The following is a 16500-nucleotide window of genomic DNA, read 5'->3' as shown; positions in this document are numbered from 1 at the left end:
GCCCTTTTCCCGGGAAAGATAATCATTCCCACAACTATAAGAAACATAGTCAAGCTCAAATAACGACACAGAGATTCTCCAATTGAGTTTATTTCGGACTCAGCAGAAGGATTGCAATTCGGGAATAAATGTGCCATGGCACCCAAGGGGTAGGGGCGCGGAGTACGCAGGGAGGCAAAGGAAAGCAGAGGCTTTTAAAAGCAAAAGGAGTAGGATTGCATACATTGTTTTAAAATAATGATACTTGATTACAAGAATTAATACGGGTGGCTTTAATCCAAAAGTTGAACAGGCAGTTGCTGGGCAGATGTCCTCATATCGTGGCTTTTGTGCAAGGCTGTGGTTCTTTGTGCAAGGCTGCAGTTTGGTGGAATCTCTTGCAATAATAATTCCTGTTACCAGGCAAATCGTTGGTGAGGGCCCCCCACTTCATGGCCTCCCAGCACCGTTTAGTTATTTTGTTTGAGACAGGGTCTGGCTCTGTTGCCCAGGCTGAAGTGCAGTAGTGCGATCAAAGCTCGCTGCAGCCTCTAACTGCTGGGCTCAAGTGATCTTCCCACCTCATTCTCTGGAGTAGCTGGGACTACAGGAGCACCATTTAGTTTGGTTTTGACGTAAGTGACCCTGTTTTGGTACTGACAACTTTCACACACACACACCCCCACCCCAAATTCCAGTTGCCCCCAGGCTCAAGTCTCCAATCCCACTTTTAAAGCCCTTGGCTCTTTCTTAAGATCCTTGGTCCCCGCCCTGCCTATGCTCCACCCTTTGCTTTTTCAAGACTGGAGGACGTGCAGTTTACCCTGCTTGGAACATTCTTCTTTCCAAATGCCCTTTGCCCTGAGTATTCCAACTTATCCTGCAGATTTCTACCTTACTATCTTTGCCTCCAGGAAACCTTCCCTGCTTCTCCTTCCAGAACAGCCTAGGTTTCCCCTATCCTGGCCCTCCCCATTCCCCCAACCATGACTGAAACCTGGAGAGGGTAAAGACTGTCTGTTCTGCCTGTTTTCCAGCTTGGTATCTGACTCCAACAGTAGATAGTTAATTGGTATTTGTGGAACAAATCAAGACAAGTGAAAGCTCCTTGTAGTAAAATGGCCAGATGTTTATTATTTTGTGACATTATTTCCATTGCACATTCCACATCTATTTATTTTCACTTTATTATTATTATTTTTCACAAAGGTACAAGGAATTTCAGAAACAACATTAAAACAAGCATTCAAACTGTTTCAGGCACGGTTTCAATTAAAAGCATAGATTTGATTTCGGACTTCCTGTTTCCTTCTCTGATACAATCTCAAGTTTTGTTCCAGGAAGCACAATTGCGGTAGCGTTAAGATGGATGCCCACCAAAGCTCACCTCCTAATGCTGTCCTCATTCTCAGAAAGTTCCTGAGTCAACAGAAAGGGGACGCCCAGGGTATGGAATAAGGAGATGAGGGCATGCTCTGCCAACTGGCTGGGCCCTGAATGTGCTGGGCGAGTTCCACTACCTCAGCTCAAGAACATAAACAAAAACGTAATTTAAAAAAGATAGTTTAAAAAAATATCTGATAAAAATTACCTATCCCTCTCCCTTGCTGTGAAATAATTTAAATAATTTATTCTAGATGTAAAAATTAAAAAAAAAGTTTGTTCAAAGATACCTGTGTCCTGTTTTTAAGTGTGCAGTCTGGGTCCTTTGGGGTGGAGAGAGCTGGCCAAGGAATGGCGCTGTGCAGAGGCATACCGGGAAGCTCTCTGAATGCAGCCCCACCTCTACCGCTTGGCAGTCAGTGACCTTGGCATGATGTTTCTTCACTTCTCTGAGGCTAGGTCTTTGATTCTGAACATGGGGATTGGAATACCTGCCTAACCTGTGTTAGAATAGCATGTGTCAGTGAGTGGAGGTGGGAGGAGTTTGTAAACTGTGAAGTGCTAGCCACACAGGTGGGAAAGGTAAGCCTATCCTGTAGAGCTCTGCTGCCCTGGCAATGCCTGGGATTTGGCCTTCTGTTCTGGAGCACACTAAGGCAATCTTGGCTGGCGCATCAGACGGGAGTGAGCCCCAGTGACTGAGTAAATGGAGAATAAGACAAGGAACATGAGCATCTGGCCTGTGCAGACAGACAAGCAGAATAAACCATGGCTGAGGAAGGGGCATACAGGGGCACTGAACCCCCATTGTGCTGCAGCTGCGGTTCCCAGAGATGTTGAGGGAGGGCTTGGGACAACACTTCTAGACTTTTAAGGAGCCACCAGCCAGGACTTAAGAGATCTGGCTTGAGTCCCAGCTCCTGTCTGGAGCTTGCTGTCCTCTTCATCTTGAAATAGGTACACACGCAGTCTTCCATCCTCACTGTACTGCAGATCACCTGTGGAGCATATATGAACATACAGGCCCTACTCTGGAGATTCAGCTTCAGTTGGTCTGGAATGTGGCCAGGGCATCTGTAGTTCCTGCATGCTCCCAAGCGGATTCTAATGTACACAGCTTGGGTTGAAACCTACCAGGCTGGGTGGCCTCCTGCAGTCCCCATCTCAGCTCCAGAATCTAATCGCCCTGTGCAATGGAGATCATCTGCCCCTCCTTGGTAAGGATGGACCAATTTCACTTCTAATCATTCCCAGTCTCTTGGTGGACTATTGTATTGACCACTGAACTTTAGAGTAGGGCTCGGAACACAGATTCACTTAGGAGGGACAAATAAAAGCTTTCAGGCTAGAAGGGAACTTTGGGACCATCTGGTCCTACTTCTTTACCTCATAGAGTCATTTCAGAAGTCCTCCTGGTTAGGTGGCCAGAGGCTCTACTGGCATGCCTCCAGGGATGGGGGCCCCCTACCTCCTGGGGGACTCTTCTGTTAACTAGGGCTGAAATCTGCCCACATCATCCTGCAGGAGGCAGGCTGTGTACCTGAGGGCCTTGGTGGTGGCAGTCAGCAGTCATGGGCACAGCTCTGAAGTCTGCGTCCCTCCATAAGGGACAGCATCTACCCACATCAGGCTGGTTTCTGGTTGGAAAGGTTGGTTTGGACCTCCTGCCTGTGTTGTAGAATTGGGTTGAATGTTCCTGGCTCCTTGCCAGTGTCTGTTAGTTTCTGCAGCAAACCCAGATCACCCCATAGGTAGTTTTCCCTTAGGTCAAGGTTTCAGGTGGCAGATCCTGCAGACAGCAGCTTGTTCCAGGGTACCCCTTGTTCAGACGAAGAAACTGAGACCAGAGAGGGCAGGACTTGCAAGAGGTCACTGAGTAAGCTGGGGCACAGTTGAGGCCAGAAGCAACAGATTTCTACTCTGTGGGCTGAGAACTGCATCAGACCCAAAACAACAAAAAGACAGACCCAGAAAAGCAGGATCTCAGCCCAGCCCTGCCATGAAACAAATATCACCTGCCTCTCTCTGGGCCTTAGTTTCCTCACCTGTAAAATGAGGAACTTGGGTCAAATCACTAGTTTTCAAACTTCTAAAAAAATTTTTTTTTACTAGCAGAATTGTTTTTCATATTAGCCCAACATATAAACTAAAATAAAAGGGAGCTATCTGGTTGGAACACAGTGTGGGGAAGGGAGACACAGCCTTCCTACTTAGTCTCCCCCTATTCTTTTTTTTTTTTTTTTTTTTTTTGAGATAGAGTCTTGCTCTGTCACCCAGGCTGTAGTGCAGTCCACAATCTTGGCTCACTGCACCCTCTGCCTCCCAGGTTCAAGCAATTCTCCTATCTCAGCCTCCTGAGTAGCTGGGATTACAGACACCTGCCATCACGGCTGGCTAATTTTTTCTTTCTTTTTTTTTTTTTTTTTTTGAGACGGAGTCTCACTCTGTTGCCCAGGCTGGAGTGAAGTGGCATGATCTTGGTTCACTGCAACCTCCGCCTCCCAGGCTCAAGCGGTTCTCCTGCCTCAGCCTCTCAAGTAGCTGGGTTTACAGGCATGCACCACCACACCCAGCTAATTTTTGTATTTTTAGTAGAGATAGGGTTACACCATGTTGGCCAGGCTGGTCTTGAACTCCTGACCTCAGAAGATCCGCCCATCTTGGCCTCCCAAAGTGCTGGCATTACAGGCATGAGCCACTGTGTCTGGCCCAGTCTTCCCCTATTCTCTGAACCACAGTTTGAAAATCACAGACAGGTCAACCTAGGTCCTTCCAGCTCTAGTTTTCTACTGTGTTCCTTCCTCTTGAGAAGTTACAGCTCATCATGGACCCTTAATAACAGAATTCAACAGAAGGCATCATCTGAAAACAAAGTCAATTCAGAAACTGTTGTTGCAAGAAGGCAAATAGAAAAACGGCACCATGTCCCACTGGAATCTCTTTCAGCGATGGAGAGTTTTGTTTTCTGGTAAAAAATATAGAAATAGTGGTTGTTCTTGGGGGGACTTGTGGTTTGGTTCTAAACCTCCCCACGGAGCCGAGTGGTGTCCCTGAGGGTGAGGAGGGCAGAAGTCTCTGCTCAGAGCTGCTCTGAGCCCATCCGCAAGTTTTTGATCTCCAGTTCCAACTGTTTGGCCTGGACCTCTCGCTGGGTCAACAGCTCCCGGAGCCTTCGGATCTCCTCCTGTTGCCGGTAGAACATCTGCAGCAACTGGGGAAGAAAGATTGGAAGGCAGGATCACCAGGGTGTCAGAACACCAGCTGAAAGCTAAACCACTATCCCTCTTTGACTCAGAAATGTGGAGGTGGTTACATTAACATGGCTGAGGGCTGATGAGGCTGTCACTGCATAGATCTTTTACAAACACCTTGTTTTCTTCACCCCGTAAATGAAATTCAAGAAGACTGGCATGTTTCAGATGTATTTTGCCTCCAGAGATCCTCCATGAAATAGAGGAAAGGATGCCTGGCTCTGAAGTCTGGGGATTGGTGTTTTTGCCACCACTGAACTGTGTGACCTTGGGTAAGTTATTTACCCACTCTGAGCTTCCATTACTTTCTCTGGGAAATGGGGTCAAAAAACTGCCCTCATCATTATCATAATTGTTGCCGCTGTGCAGAATGGGTGTTAGATGTTTAGTGATGCCCTAAGGGCCTTCGTTATCCACTGGAACGTTTTGACACCCCTATAAGGGTGGCAGTGCCAGTGTCCCCACTGTACCACTGTGGAAACGGCAGCTTAGAGACATTCAGTCTCTGGGTCTGAGACCCTAAATTAGTACTCAGCAGAGCCAGGATCAGAATCCATCTGTGAGATGCCAGCCTCTGTGTTCTTAGCCACTTCAGACTGACTTCCAGGGCTGTTGAGAGAATTCAATCACATGCTATATCAAAGTGCCTACCCCAGGATCTGCCACACAGTAGGCACTGAACAAATACGGACTTTGAAAGCACAGAGAATCCTATAATGTCAGAACTGGAAAAACTTTGATACCCACCAGGTCAAACCCTCTTCATTTTACAGATGGTTTCCCACCATCTTTCTTTCTTTCGTTTTTTTGAGACGGAGTCTCACTCTGTTGCCCAGGATGGAGTGCAGTGGTGTGATCCTGGCTCACTGCAGCCTCTGCCTCCTGGGTTCAAGGGATTCTCCTGCCTCAGCCTCCAGAGTAGCTGGGATTACAGGCACGCACCATCATACCCAGCTAACTTTTGTATTTTTAGTAGAGACAGGGTTTCACCATGTTGGCCAGGCTGGTCTCAAACTTCTGGCCTCAAGTGATCCACTCACCTTGGCCTTCCAAAGTGCTGGGGTTACAGGTGTGAGCCACTGCACCTGGTCCCCACCATCTTTTTTTTTTTTTTTTTTTTAAGATGGAGTCTTGCTCTGTTGCCCAGGCTGGAGTGCAGTGGCATGATCTTGGCTCACTGCAACCTCCAGCCACCTCCCGGTTTCAAGCCATTCTCCAGCCTCAGTCTCCCGAGTAGCTGGGACTACAGGTGCATGCCACCACGCCCGACTAATTGTTATATTTTTAGTAGAGATAGGGTTTCACTATGTTGGCCAGGCTGGTCTCGAACTCCTGACCTCATGATCTGCCCGCCTTGGCCTCCCAAAGTGCTGGGATTACAGGCGTAAGCCCCCGTGCCTGGCCTCCCACCATCTTTATCTATGCCCATTATTTTGGCATAAGACGGAGCTCACTGCCTGTTTGTTGAATGAATTAACAAAATGAGTCAAGCAACCAGGCCAGGCCAAACAGATGGTTATTCTTCTCATGCCTCATTTTCTTCCTTCTTCTCAGCCTGGATCTGCTGCCCTCCACCCCAGCTGCCCCATGTGAAAGGCCCACCCTGTTCTCCTTCACACCTCATTTTCTGTCTTTGGTGGGGGGCATTCGAAAACATCAAAGCCATTTGTCAGCCAGGATTTCTTCTCCTCCAGCCTGTGCTCTGCTGCCCATCTTGGCGTCTTCTCCTCCAACAGGGAGGAAGACCTCCAGCCATCTTCTGCAGCTAGCTTTTCTGTCTGGTTCAAGAGCCGGGGTGAGGCTGGGGCCATGGAATGGAAGACAGGTCTCTCTGCAGGCAGTGGGTGGGGTCTCAGCAGCTCAGAGCCAGGCCTAAGTGACACCAGGATTGGGTCTGGAAGGGAAGCAGAGCTGTGTGAGGACTGGGTGCCCATGGGCAGATGGGCATATAGGGCACCAGTGACATAGGCAGCATGCAGAGATACTCAGAGCCATGCAGACCCATGCAACAGGTGTGGGAAATACAGCTACATGTGGACAGGCACAAAGCCACAGAGCAGGGCTAACAGACACAAATACCCACAAGCGCCACCCTCGAAGTGAAGCTTGTTTTGTAGGAACAGCACGGTGCCTGCACTGGAGCAGCCCCCAAACACTTCAAGCTCACGTGAGACCTTGCCCTTGCTTTGTAAGGACAGTCCCACCCACACTGCACCTGCCGTCTACCAAGTCCATTAGTTCTCTCACCACCTCCAAGAAGCAGGGGAGGCTGGCATCATGGCTACAGATGAGGAAACTGAGGCCCAGGGAGCAAAACCTACTTAAGGTTATCCAGAACTAGGACTTGGCACTGGTCCCCGTCCCCCAAAGCAGAGGCTCTTCCAGTACACCAGGAGGCTCACTCAGCCACTGGGGTGGGGGTGAAGGAAGTTTGGGGGGTTGGAAGGGAGAGGGAGCGGCTGCTTCCGCTGGGCTGCCCTCATGTTGGCAGGAGTGGGAGAGTGGCTCAGGACAGGCAGAGCAGCCAGAGGGACCTGGGTGGGTGGGGGTTGCTGCCTGGAGGACTTCCTGGGTCAAGAAGAATCGAAAAAGGCCAGGCACGGTGGCTCACGCCTGTAATCCCAACACTTCCCGAGGCAGATGGAGCACTTGAGGTCAAGAGTTTGAGACCAGCCTGACCAACATGGCGAAACTCCATCTCTACTAAAAATACAAAAAATTAGCTGGGCACGGTGGCACGTGCCTGTAGTCCCAGCTACTCAGGAGGCTGAGGCATGAGAATCACTTGAATGCGGGGGTGGGGTGGAGGTTGCAGTGAGCTGAGATTGTACCACTGCAGTCCAGCCTGGGCAACAAAGCGAGACTCTGTCTCCAAAAAAAAGAAAAAAAAAGAAAAAAAAAAAAAAGAATTGCAGAGCTAGGGGTGGGGAATGGGGATGGGGAGTCTGGCTGAGGTGGTCCAGGCACCCCGCATAGCCCCAGAGTGTAAAGAAGCTTTCCATGGGGCAAAGTCCCTTGAGCTGGAGTTTCCTGAGCCCTCGGGTCAAGCCCCCTGATTTCCCGGACCTGTATGTGACCATGCTACCCACTGCGGACTGAAGGTCAAGGGCATGGCCTCTGAGGTTATGAGAGAATAAAAATCCAGGCCCAACGCCTCTCAGGTGCTTGGGGCCACTGGGCACTCCACGTTCCTGCCACTTTTGTCTGGGCCTCTCCTCTGTCTTCCTCACCTTGATTCATCCCACTGAGCCACTCCTGGGCCGTCAGGGAGGGCTGGGCCCCTGCTGTTGGAGGGTATATGTCCTCTTGGTAGGATTCTGACTGCAGGAGAAATCCAGACAGTGAGGAGGGTGGTAGGGTAGGCTGCTCAGATGGGAAGAGCCCTTAGAGCTGCAGGCTCTCCCCAACCCCTGCTGAATTGAGGAAACCGAGGCCCAGAGAACAAAGGGACTTGCCCGAGGTCACGCAGCAGCTCAAGAACAGAGGTGGGCCAAGACCCAGGATTCCTGACGCCCACTGATGTCACCCTGGCTGTGAGAAAGTTCGCTCTGTGGTTGCCCCATGAATGTGGACTCCATGCTCTGGTACCGGACAGCCCTGGATCTGTCTTCTCCAGGACAGGTTCCCCACCTCCCTCCCACGCGGTCCCCACTGCCCTTACCCGCCGGGGCACAATCATGGAGATGGGCTCGATGAGGCTTTTGGTTGTGATCAGCTTGTAGAAGCGGAAGATCTCGCAGGAGGACACATCAAGTCCTCTCTTTGGCATGACACCTGCAGGCAGTCAGGGAGGGCCAAGAGGTTCTGGCTGGGCTGGGGCCACAGTGCAAGGGCCAAAGCCAGGATGCACACCTGGACCTGAACAGAGGCCAGCCTCCTCCCAGAAAAGAGCTCAGGGACAAATACCTACACTGGACTGGGCCCTATGCTGGGAAACAGAGTTGAATTAATCAGACTCTTCACCTTCAAATATTTAAATTATTTTAGCTAAACTATTTTTTCTTTCTGAGACAAGGTCTCACTCTGTTGCCCAGGCTGGAGTCCAGTGGCACGATCATAGCTCACTGCAGCCTCACACTCCTGGGCTCAAGCGATCCTCCTGCCTTAGCCTCCCAAGTAGCTGGGACCACAGGCATGAACCTCAATTTTTTTATTTATCTGTAGAGACAGGAGTCTGACTTTGTTGCCCAGGCTAGCCTCGAATTCCTAGGCTCAAGAGATCCTCCAGCCTCGGCCTCCTAAAGTGATGGATTAGCTGAACTTTCATAGGCAGTTTGCTCTGCTTAAGGGTCTCCATCTCCATCCCCACAGCTCCTGTGACCCAAATGCTCTCAATCAAACTACTCCAGATTCCTTTTGAGTAGGGTTAGCATGGTGCATCTTTCTCCAGTCCTTTACTTTTCATCTAGCCTTGTCTTTATGTTTAAAGTGGGTTTCTTGTAGATTACAGAAATATAGCTGGGTTTTTATCCTCAGACACACTTAGAAAGGAGCTGAGGACTGCTTCCTGGAGGCTCTTTTAGGTCAGCCCTTTCCATCTCTGCTCTTGTTGCAACTGCTTAACCTTGACCTAGAACACATCCCTCTCTCCCCTGCTGGGCTCTGCTTCCTCTTTCAGTTCCTCCAATGTTGCCTCCTCTGAGAAGCCTTCCTCAACTTCCTCCTTTGTGCTGCTGCCCACCTCAAGTACAGCCCCCATAAGTCAGAGTGTTGCTATGCTGTTTCTCCTCCCATCTGACTCATCCCTGTCTCCCCAGACCCAGCACTGAAGCTCTGACCCCGATTCTCCTTCCTCGGTCTCCCGAAGTGCTGGGATTACAGGCATGAACTTCAGTGTCCCTCACTCACCGATCCCCTTCTGTGGGTTATAGGAGCGGTACTCAGTCAGGTAGCTCAGGTGAGGCTTGTCGGCGCTCACCTCGTAGTAGCGAATGTTGCCATCTCCCTGAGGAGGAGGAGGAAGGAGAGGGTGAGATTCAGAGCTGGATCTCATCAGCTCATCAGCAACCCAGCAATGCAGCAAAAACCTGGCTTTTTTTTTGATGATCGGCAAACCCATCTCACTCAAGGGAACACCAGGAAACCGGGGGCCCTGTCACCAAGGCAGTAGGGTGATGGGGGGGATCTTCATCTTATTTTATATTTTGTCTTATTTTTTTGAGACAGGGTCTCACTTTATGGCCCAGGTTGGAGAGCAGTAGTGCAATCACAGCTCACTGCAACCTCCTGGGCTCAAGCCATCTTCTCGCCTCAGCCTCCCAAGTAGCTGGTACCACAGGTGTGTGCCCACGCCTGGCTAATTTTTTATTTTTTCATTTTCGTAGAGATGGGGTCTCACTATGCTGCCCAGGCTGGTCTTGAACTCCTGGGCTCAACTGATTCTCCCACCTTGGCCTCCCAAAGTGCTGGAATTATAGGCATGAGCCACTGTGCTGGGCCCAGGCCCTTATTTTAAAATTCAGTCCTCCCCCACCATGACCCAAAGCCCACCCTTGTTCCTCTAAGACAGAAGCTCTGGGAAGACAAGTCCAAATCCCACTCCTATCTGAGAGCAGCAGCAAAGGTCAGAACTGGGGTGGCCTCAGAGATCATCCAGAAGGTCTTACCATGGGGGACATTTCTGGTTGTCATAATGACTTGGATGGAGGGGGAGAGATGCTGTTCTTGGCATTGGTGGGCAGGAGCCAGGGCTGCCAGATATGGGATAGTCCTACCCAGTGGAGACCTGTTCTGCCCCCAGTTCAGCAGATGCCGCTGCTGAGAAACACCAATGGTCTCCCCATATCTGGGCCTGCAGTTGGGAAGGGACAAGCTCAAGGTGTCCAGCCAGAGCCCTGGCTCCAGGTGTTCTTAGGGGGCCAGGAGGGTGGGAGGGCTTCCTTTTCACAGGGGACGAGTGGCCTGCCCATCCCTGCCCCGTGCTCCCAACAGCCCCAGGTTGCTGTCTGCCCCTGTCTCAGGGGTCCAGGCAGTCACCTCCCTCCCGTGCCAAGCCGACCTTCCCCACCACGTAGAGCATGCTGGTGTCTGCGTCATAGAAGGGGAACAGCACGCCCGAGGAGCCGTCCAGGTCCTCCTCCAACAGAGGCACAGAGAGGTCATCCTGCAGGGGAAGGGGAGGCAGGGAAGGCCTGGGTCACTCCTGGGGGCCCTCAGTGGTGCTCCCATAGATAAGAATTCCTGCCATGGTGCTCTGGGCGAGAGTGTGTGTGTCAGAGAAAAAGTGAGATTTTTTTCTATGTGTGTGCTGGGGGAAGATGTCTCTGGTTCTTGGGTTCCAATGTGTGGGCTACTCTCTGGTGGAGATGACATCTTAAAGGCACTAAAATGCTGCTGCCACCTATTTTGTGAGCTCTCTGCCCTTAACAAATCACTTTTTTTTTTTTTTTTTGAGACAAGGTCTAACTCTGTCACCCAGGCTGGAGTGCAGTGGTGCGATCACAGCTCACTGCAGCCTCAAACTCTTTGGCTCAAGCGATCCGACGTGCACCACTGCACCCAGCTGATTTTCTGCAGAGATGGGGGTCTTGCTGTGTAGCTCAGGCTGGTCTCGAATTCCTGGCCTCAAGCGATCCTCCCACCATGGCCTTCCAAAGTGCAGGGATTACATGCACGTACCACCATGCCTGGCCATAACAAATCACTTTTGACACACCTGATCTCATTCCAATCTTCCCCTACCTGTTTTTTAAAATTTATTTTAATAGATGAAGGAGACTCAGAGAGAAAGTGTGATTTGTCAATCTTTGAAACTCCTGTCAAATGCTCCCTCAAAACACTACCGCCAGCTTGGCCCTCACCTCGCCCCACCCCACCCTCAGCTGTCCTGATGAAATCTCCCCATACCTGTTAGTACCACATTTGCTCCAGGTGCCCCCTCTGCCCAGATGGCCCTCTCCTTCTCCCTTCCTCCTAGTCGTGGTCCCAGACTCAGCTACCTCTCCTCCTCTAGCCCAGGGCATCCCCTGGATCCTGACCCATCTCCCTAGAGTGGCAAGATGCACAGGGTCTGGGTTCACCCGGGGCTATCGGCATCTCCCTGCTAGTCATCCCCAGATCCCCGGCACCTGGCAGTCTACACTAAATGTGTGAGACATAAATGGGTGTCTGAATGAATGCATGCATGAATGAATGACGCTGGCTCTCAGCTGAGGGGTGATGGTGAGGGATGGGGTGCAGCCCTCACCTGGTCCCACAGGGCCACCTGCCGGTTGTTCCATCGGGATGTGCCCGTGGACATCAGCTTCTTCAGATTCCCCAGAAACAGCACCTTGCTGGCCCGGTGCCCTTTGTAGTTGGCCTCCTGGAGGGACATGTGCAGTTGGTATTGGAGAAACGCTGGAGGGGATTTCAGGGGGCAGGGTTTCTGGTCTCCCTGCTTTGCTTATGCTGCCGCTCTACCTGGAAGGCCTCCCTTTCTCGCCCCAGCTCTGCCTGGAGATTCTTCCAGGGGCACCACCTGGATCCCTGTCATCCACATGGAGTCTCTCCCAGCTATCTTTGTTAAGAGTTATTTTTCTGAGCAAGAACAGAAGCAAACTTCTGCTCAGCTCCCTGTTTTTGCTGAAAAAGTATCAGGCACCCCTACAAGGGTGGGCACTGCCACCTGGACTGTCTTATCTAATCCTCAGAGAGGAAGGACTAACAGCCCATTGTTGCAAATGAGAAAACAGAGGTCCAGAGCAGGAAGTGCTTGCCCAAGGCTGCACAGTGGCTAAACAGTGGTATGGTCGGCTCTCCTGACCCCCTGGCCAGAGCTGAGGCACGCCAACAAGCTTTGGAGTCAGACAAGGTTCAGATTCCAGCTCTCCATGTGGGTAAAGTCATTTCATCTCTCAAGGGCCTCAGTTTTCACACCTACAAAATGGAAAGGGCATATCCCACCTTCCAGCAATCCCGAGAGGACACACGGGGATGCTGCCTGTGAAGGCGTGGCCCAGACGCTCACAGCATCACTGTCCTGTTCTCTGAAGCCTCCCCCTGTCCCCACTCTGCCCCTTGCTCCTCTGAGCCTGAGCCAGTCCCTGACCCAGCACTGACCTGGAGGACGGTGCCTGCTCGGGGGTCGATAACCCGAATCTTGCGGTCTTTGCAGGTGGTGGCCAGCAGGCTGCCGTTGGTGTTGAAGGACATGGAGAGGATCACATCTTGGTGACAGCTAATTGTCCTCATGGGGCTTGTGATGACAGACTCCTTTGTATCCAGGTTCCAGATCATCACCTGCATGGCAGAGAGCCAACTCTGAGCACAGGGGCCACCCCGCCCCTGGCCCCCACAGTCACACACTGGCCAGGATGCAGTGAAATACAGTATCCCCGGGAGGGTGGCGCAGCTGGCAGCCTGGCCAAGAAGCCTCGGTGGGAGGATGATGTGCAGGCTGAAGCTGCTTGTCGCAGGAGGGGGAATCTCAGGGCCAGGCTGTCTAGTGGTGAAAGGAAAACGCCACCTGCCTCTGAGCAACAAAACATCCATGCTGGGAGGACCCCAGGGAACCAGCTAATCCAGGCGGTTTCAGTTATTAGCAACAGTTTGCGCCTCCCACACACCAACAGGGCTGTATGTTTAGCTGCACAGGCTGTGCATGCAGAGCTCCAGGGCAATCCATTCCTATAGCCTAGGACGTGATTAGTGCCCCTTGAAGTTGTGTATAGAACAACCAGCACAAACACATGCAGCAGCTCTGCAGACACCCTGTACAAACAGATGAGAAAGCACTTCTGATCGGAAGAGTAAGGGCCCAGGTTCCCTCAGTGCTCCCCACAACCATTTTAGTTATTTATTTTTGAGACAGGGTTGCCCAGGCTGCAGTGCAGTAGCATATCATGGCTCACTGTAGCATCAACCTCCTGGGCTCAAGTGATCCTCCCACCTCAGCCTCCTGAGTAGCTGGGACTACTGGCACATGCTATCACACCTGGCTAATTTTTTCCATTTTTTTGTAGAGACAGGGTCTCACTATGTTGGCTGGTCTCAAACTTTTGGGCTCAAGTGACCCTCCCACCTCAGCCTCTCAAACTGTTGAGATTACAGGTGTGAGCCACCATGTTCGGCCCCCACCTTCCTTTTATCCATCACAGAGGGTCCCGAGGTGCCTCTGTAAATCCCTGTAGTGTCAAAAGGAAAGAACTAAAAGGCCATAGCTATGGTGCCACCAATTCCATTTGTGTACAGATTGGGAAACTGAGGCCTAGAGAAGTCAAGGCACTTTCCCAGGCTATACTGCAGGTCAGAGACTGAGTCGGAAGAGAATCGAGGTCTCCTGTACTGTGGGTCCCAATCTACAAAGCCTACCACCTGCATGCTTGGTTGTCAGTGGAGCAGGGTGAGTGGAATGATTTGCTGGGCAGTGCCATCCCATCCCCTCCAGGCAAGCTGTAATGAGTTGAACAGGGTCCCCTGAAAACTCACGTCCACCTAGAACCTCAGAATGTGACCTTATTTGGAAATGGGGTCTTCACAGCTGAAATTAGCTAAGATGAGATCATAATGGATTAGGTGGGCCCTAGATCCAATGACAGGTGCTCTCCTCTTCCTATAAGGAAGACGGACACACAGAGAGAAGGCCGTGTGAAGACAGAAGCAGAGCCTGGAGTGACGCAGCTATCAGCCAAGGATGCCTGGAGCCACCAGAAGCTGGGAGAGGCACAGAAGGATTCTTCTCTAGGGCATCTGGAGGGAGCTGGCTCTCCCAAAACCTTGGTTTTCGATCTCTGGTCTCCAGAATTGTGACAGAATAAATTTCTGTTGTATTCCAGTTCATGGGAATTTGTAGGGGCTGCCCCAGAAGAAGAACACCCAGACTCACCTTGTAGTCATAGCCCGCACTGAAGAGGATGTTGGCGGCCGTGGGGTGCCACTCCACCAGGCCCACTCTGCGCGCGTGGCCCACGAGCTCCTTCCTGCAGGCCGTGAGGTTCCTGGTCAGCAGCTGCTTGGGGATGCTCCAGATCTTAATCTGGCAGGGGAGACATGGCCCAAGGGAGCATCAGCCAGGGCACCTTGGCACCATCACCAGCCTAAGCCACAGATCTGGCAGTGACCAGCAGAAGGACCAAGGGAGCTCTCTCCATAGTCACCTCCCACTCAGTGGCTATGGGCACTGAGGGGCAGTGGAGAGGCAGCTGAGGGTCCTCAGAGGGACAGGGGCTTCCCCAAGCTCCTCCAGCCCGAGCAGGGGTCAGCGCTGACCAGGGATGAGTCTAGGCCTCCAAATCTGCCCTTGAGAGATCTTTGTCACCCTGCTGGCCTGAGGTGGTGGGCAGGTGGCTGGGTTTCAGGCCTCCTAAGCTAGGATATCCCCCACAGTACAGTGTTCTACACGCTTCTTGTCCCAAAGGCCCAGGATAGAGCCTCAAATGCCAGGATGAAGGGTTTAGGCTGCATCCTCAGGGCACTAGGGAGCCAGAGAGGTCTCTGGAGCAGGGCAGGGACAAACTTCTTGCTTTGCAGGTGCAACCCTGGATGGCCTGCAAGAGGAAACTCTGAAGGTCAGAAGGCTGGACTGGATGGGGTCAGAGGCCTGTATTTCATGGTGAGGGCCTGAGGAGAGGCACTGGGACTTCCTTCCAGAGTAGTGTTGTCTGAAGATGGAGGGGGCTGCCATGGTGGAGAGTAAGCTCCCTGTCACGGAGGCATACAAATGGAGTACAAGGCAAGCCTGGGATGCTGCTGACTTGACCTTCCTTATTGGTTCTGCAAGGTTCTCTGGCCCCTAGTTGATTTTACACACTGTTTCCCTTAGAGTTATACAGGTTTTTCAGGTAGACGACTTTGCTTTCAATTCAGCAAATATTTATTTCCTGGTCATCTTGGATTTAAAACCAGGAAGCCAACCCCACAAAAGTAGTGCCAGGTTCCAGATACTTCAGTTTGGTGAGGGCTCTCACTACATAGAACCCCAGGAGGAAGACACATTGTGAACAGGTGTGTTTGGAAGATGCAGGTACCACCCACAACACTGAAGCAGAGAAGACTCCCCAGTGCTAGAGGAGCAACAGTGCCCTCCAGGCCCTGAACGCAGGGAGGAACAGGAATGAATTCACTCCATAAATTCACTGTGGGCATAGCTTCGGGGAGAAAAGCCCCTTCCTTCTTCAGTCTCCCAACAGTTATGTCCTGCCCTGGGGCATCGGGGAAGGGACAGTGGCAGGCAATGAGGCTAGCAAGAGATTTAATAAAGATCTTGATGGGAGACTTCAAAGCAGTTCTGAAAAGGCAGGTATTACAAAAGTGGGGACAGTTTCAGATATCTGACATCCTGCCAGAGGCCCTGTACTCCCTAGGGACAGGGCCAATTCTCACAGGACCTGACTGTCCCTTTGGTAAAATCACCTCGGCAGACACTGTCCTTTACGTTCCTCAGCATCTGCTATATGGAAACCGACACAAATCCTCTTTGAATTTTCTGCTTTCCTTTCCTGATGAACTGGTCTGCTTCTTTTGATCTAACTGAAGGTTTTGCAATACATTCTATTGCCCATTTTGCCTTGGCTGCCAGGTAGCTCTTAGCTAAGCTAGGAGCTTGGCTGCTGCAACCCCTCTTAGCCATCATTTCTAGTATTTCCTCACTTTCTCCATCTGTGGCTGCTGCTCTTTAAAGATGTGTCACGGCACATTGGAAACAGAATGGGCTCTGGAATCAGGCCTCAGTCTGGCTCTGCCTCCCACAGGCTGTGAAACATTAGGCACGTTGCTGTACCTCTCTGATCCTCAGCTTCTCCATTAGAAAAATGTCCTATCTTGTGGGGTTGCTGGGGAGACTGTGAGACAATGAGTATGGTGACAGTGAGGAATACAGTGGCTCACAATAAATGGTGATAACAACTTTTAGCTTTATTTTAATCATCTGATCATATCTGTGAATTATTATTATTATTATTATTATTAT

The 16500-nt window shown here is 51.2% G+C and overlaps 1 protein-coding gene across 4 annotated transcripts in view; it reads right to left on the bottom strand.

Moving 5' to 3' along the window:
* Window positions 1-4129: 4129 nt before the first annotated feature.
* Window positions 4130-16500, bottom strand: part of CORO2A (coronin 2A) — a 68613-nt gene continuing 56242 nt past the window's right edge. For 3 of the 4 annotated variants that reach the window (XM_017887573.1, XM_017887574.1, XM_017887575.1), the window contains exons 4-12: window positions 14419-14568; window positions 12654-12833; window positions 11800-11916; window positions 10612-10716; window positions 9462-9558; window positions 8275-8387; window positions 7844-7934; window positions 6233-6507; window positions 4130-4573 (exon numbers count right to left, since the gene is read on the bottom strand). In XM_017887573.1, the coding sequence (XP_017743062.1) occupies window positions 4442-4573; window positions 6233-6507; window positions 7844-7934; window positions 8275-8387; window positions 9462-9558; window positions 10612-10716; window positions 11800-11916; window positions 12654-12833; window positions 14419-14568 (1260 nt within the window). In that variant the 3' untranslated portion in view covers window positions 4130-4441. The remainder of the gene's footprint in view (window positions 4574-6232; window positions 6508-7843; window positions 7935-8274; window positions 8388-9461; window positions 9559-10611; window positions 10717-11799; window positions 11917-12653; window positions 12834-14418; window positions 14569-16500) is intronic. The other variant, XM_017887576.1, reaches the window with a different exon arrangement.

Source organism: Rhinopithecus bieti, unplaced genomic scaffold (genome assembly GCF_001698545.2).
Source record: "Rhinopithecus bieti isolate Rb0 unplaced genomic scaffold, ASM169854v2 scaffold_16773, whole genome shotgun sequence".
In the NCBI taxonomy this organism is placed as follows: domain Eukaryota; kingdom Metazoa; phylum Chordata; class Mammalia; order Primates; family Cercopithecidae; genus Rhinopithecus; species Rhinopithecus bieti.
Note: the sequence above shows the minus strand (reverse complement) of the source record. Positions and strands in the feature narration are given on the sequence as shown.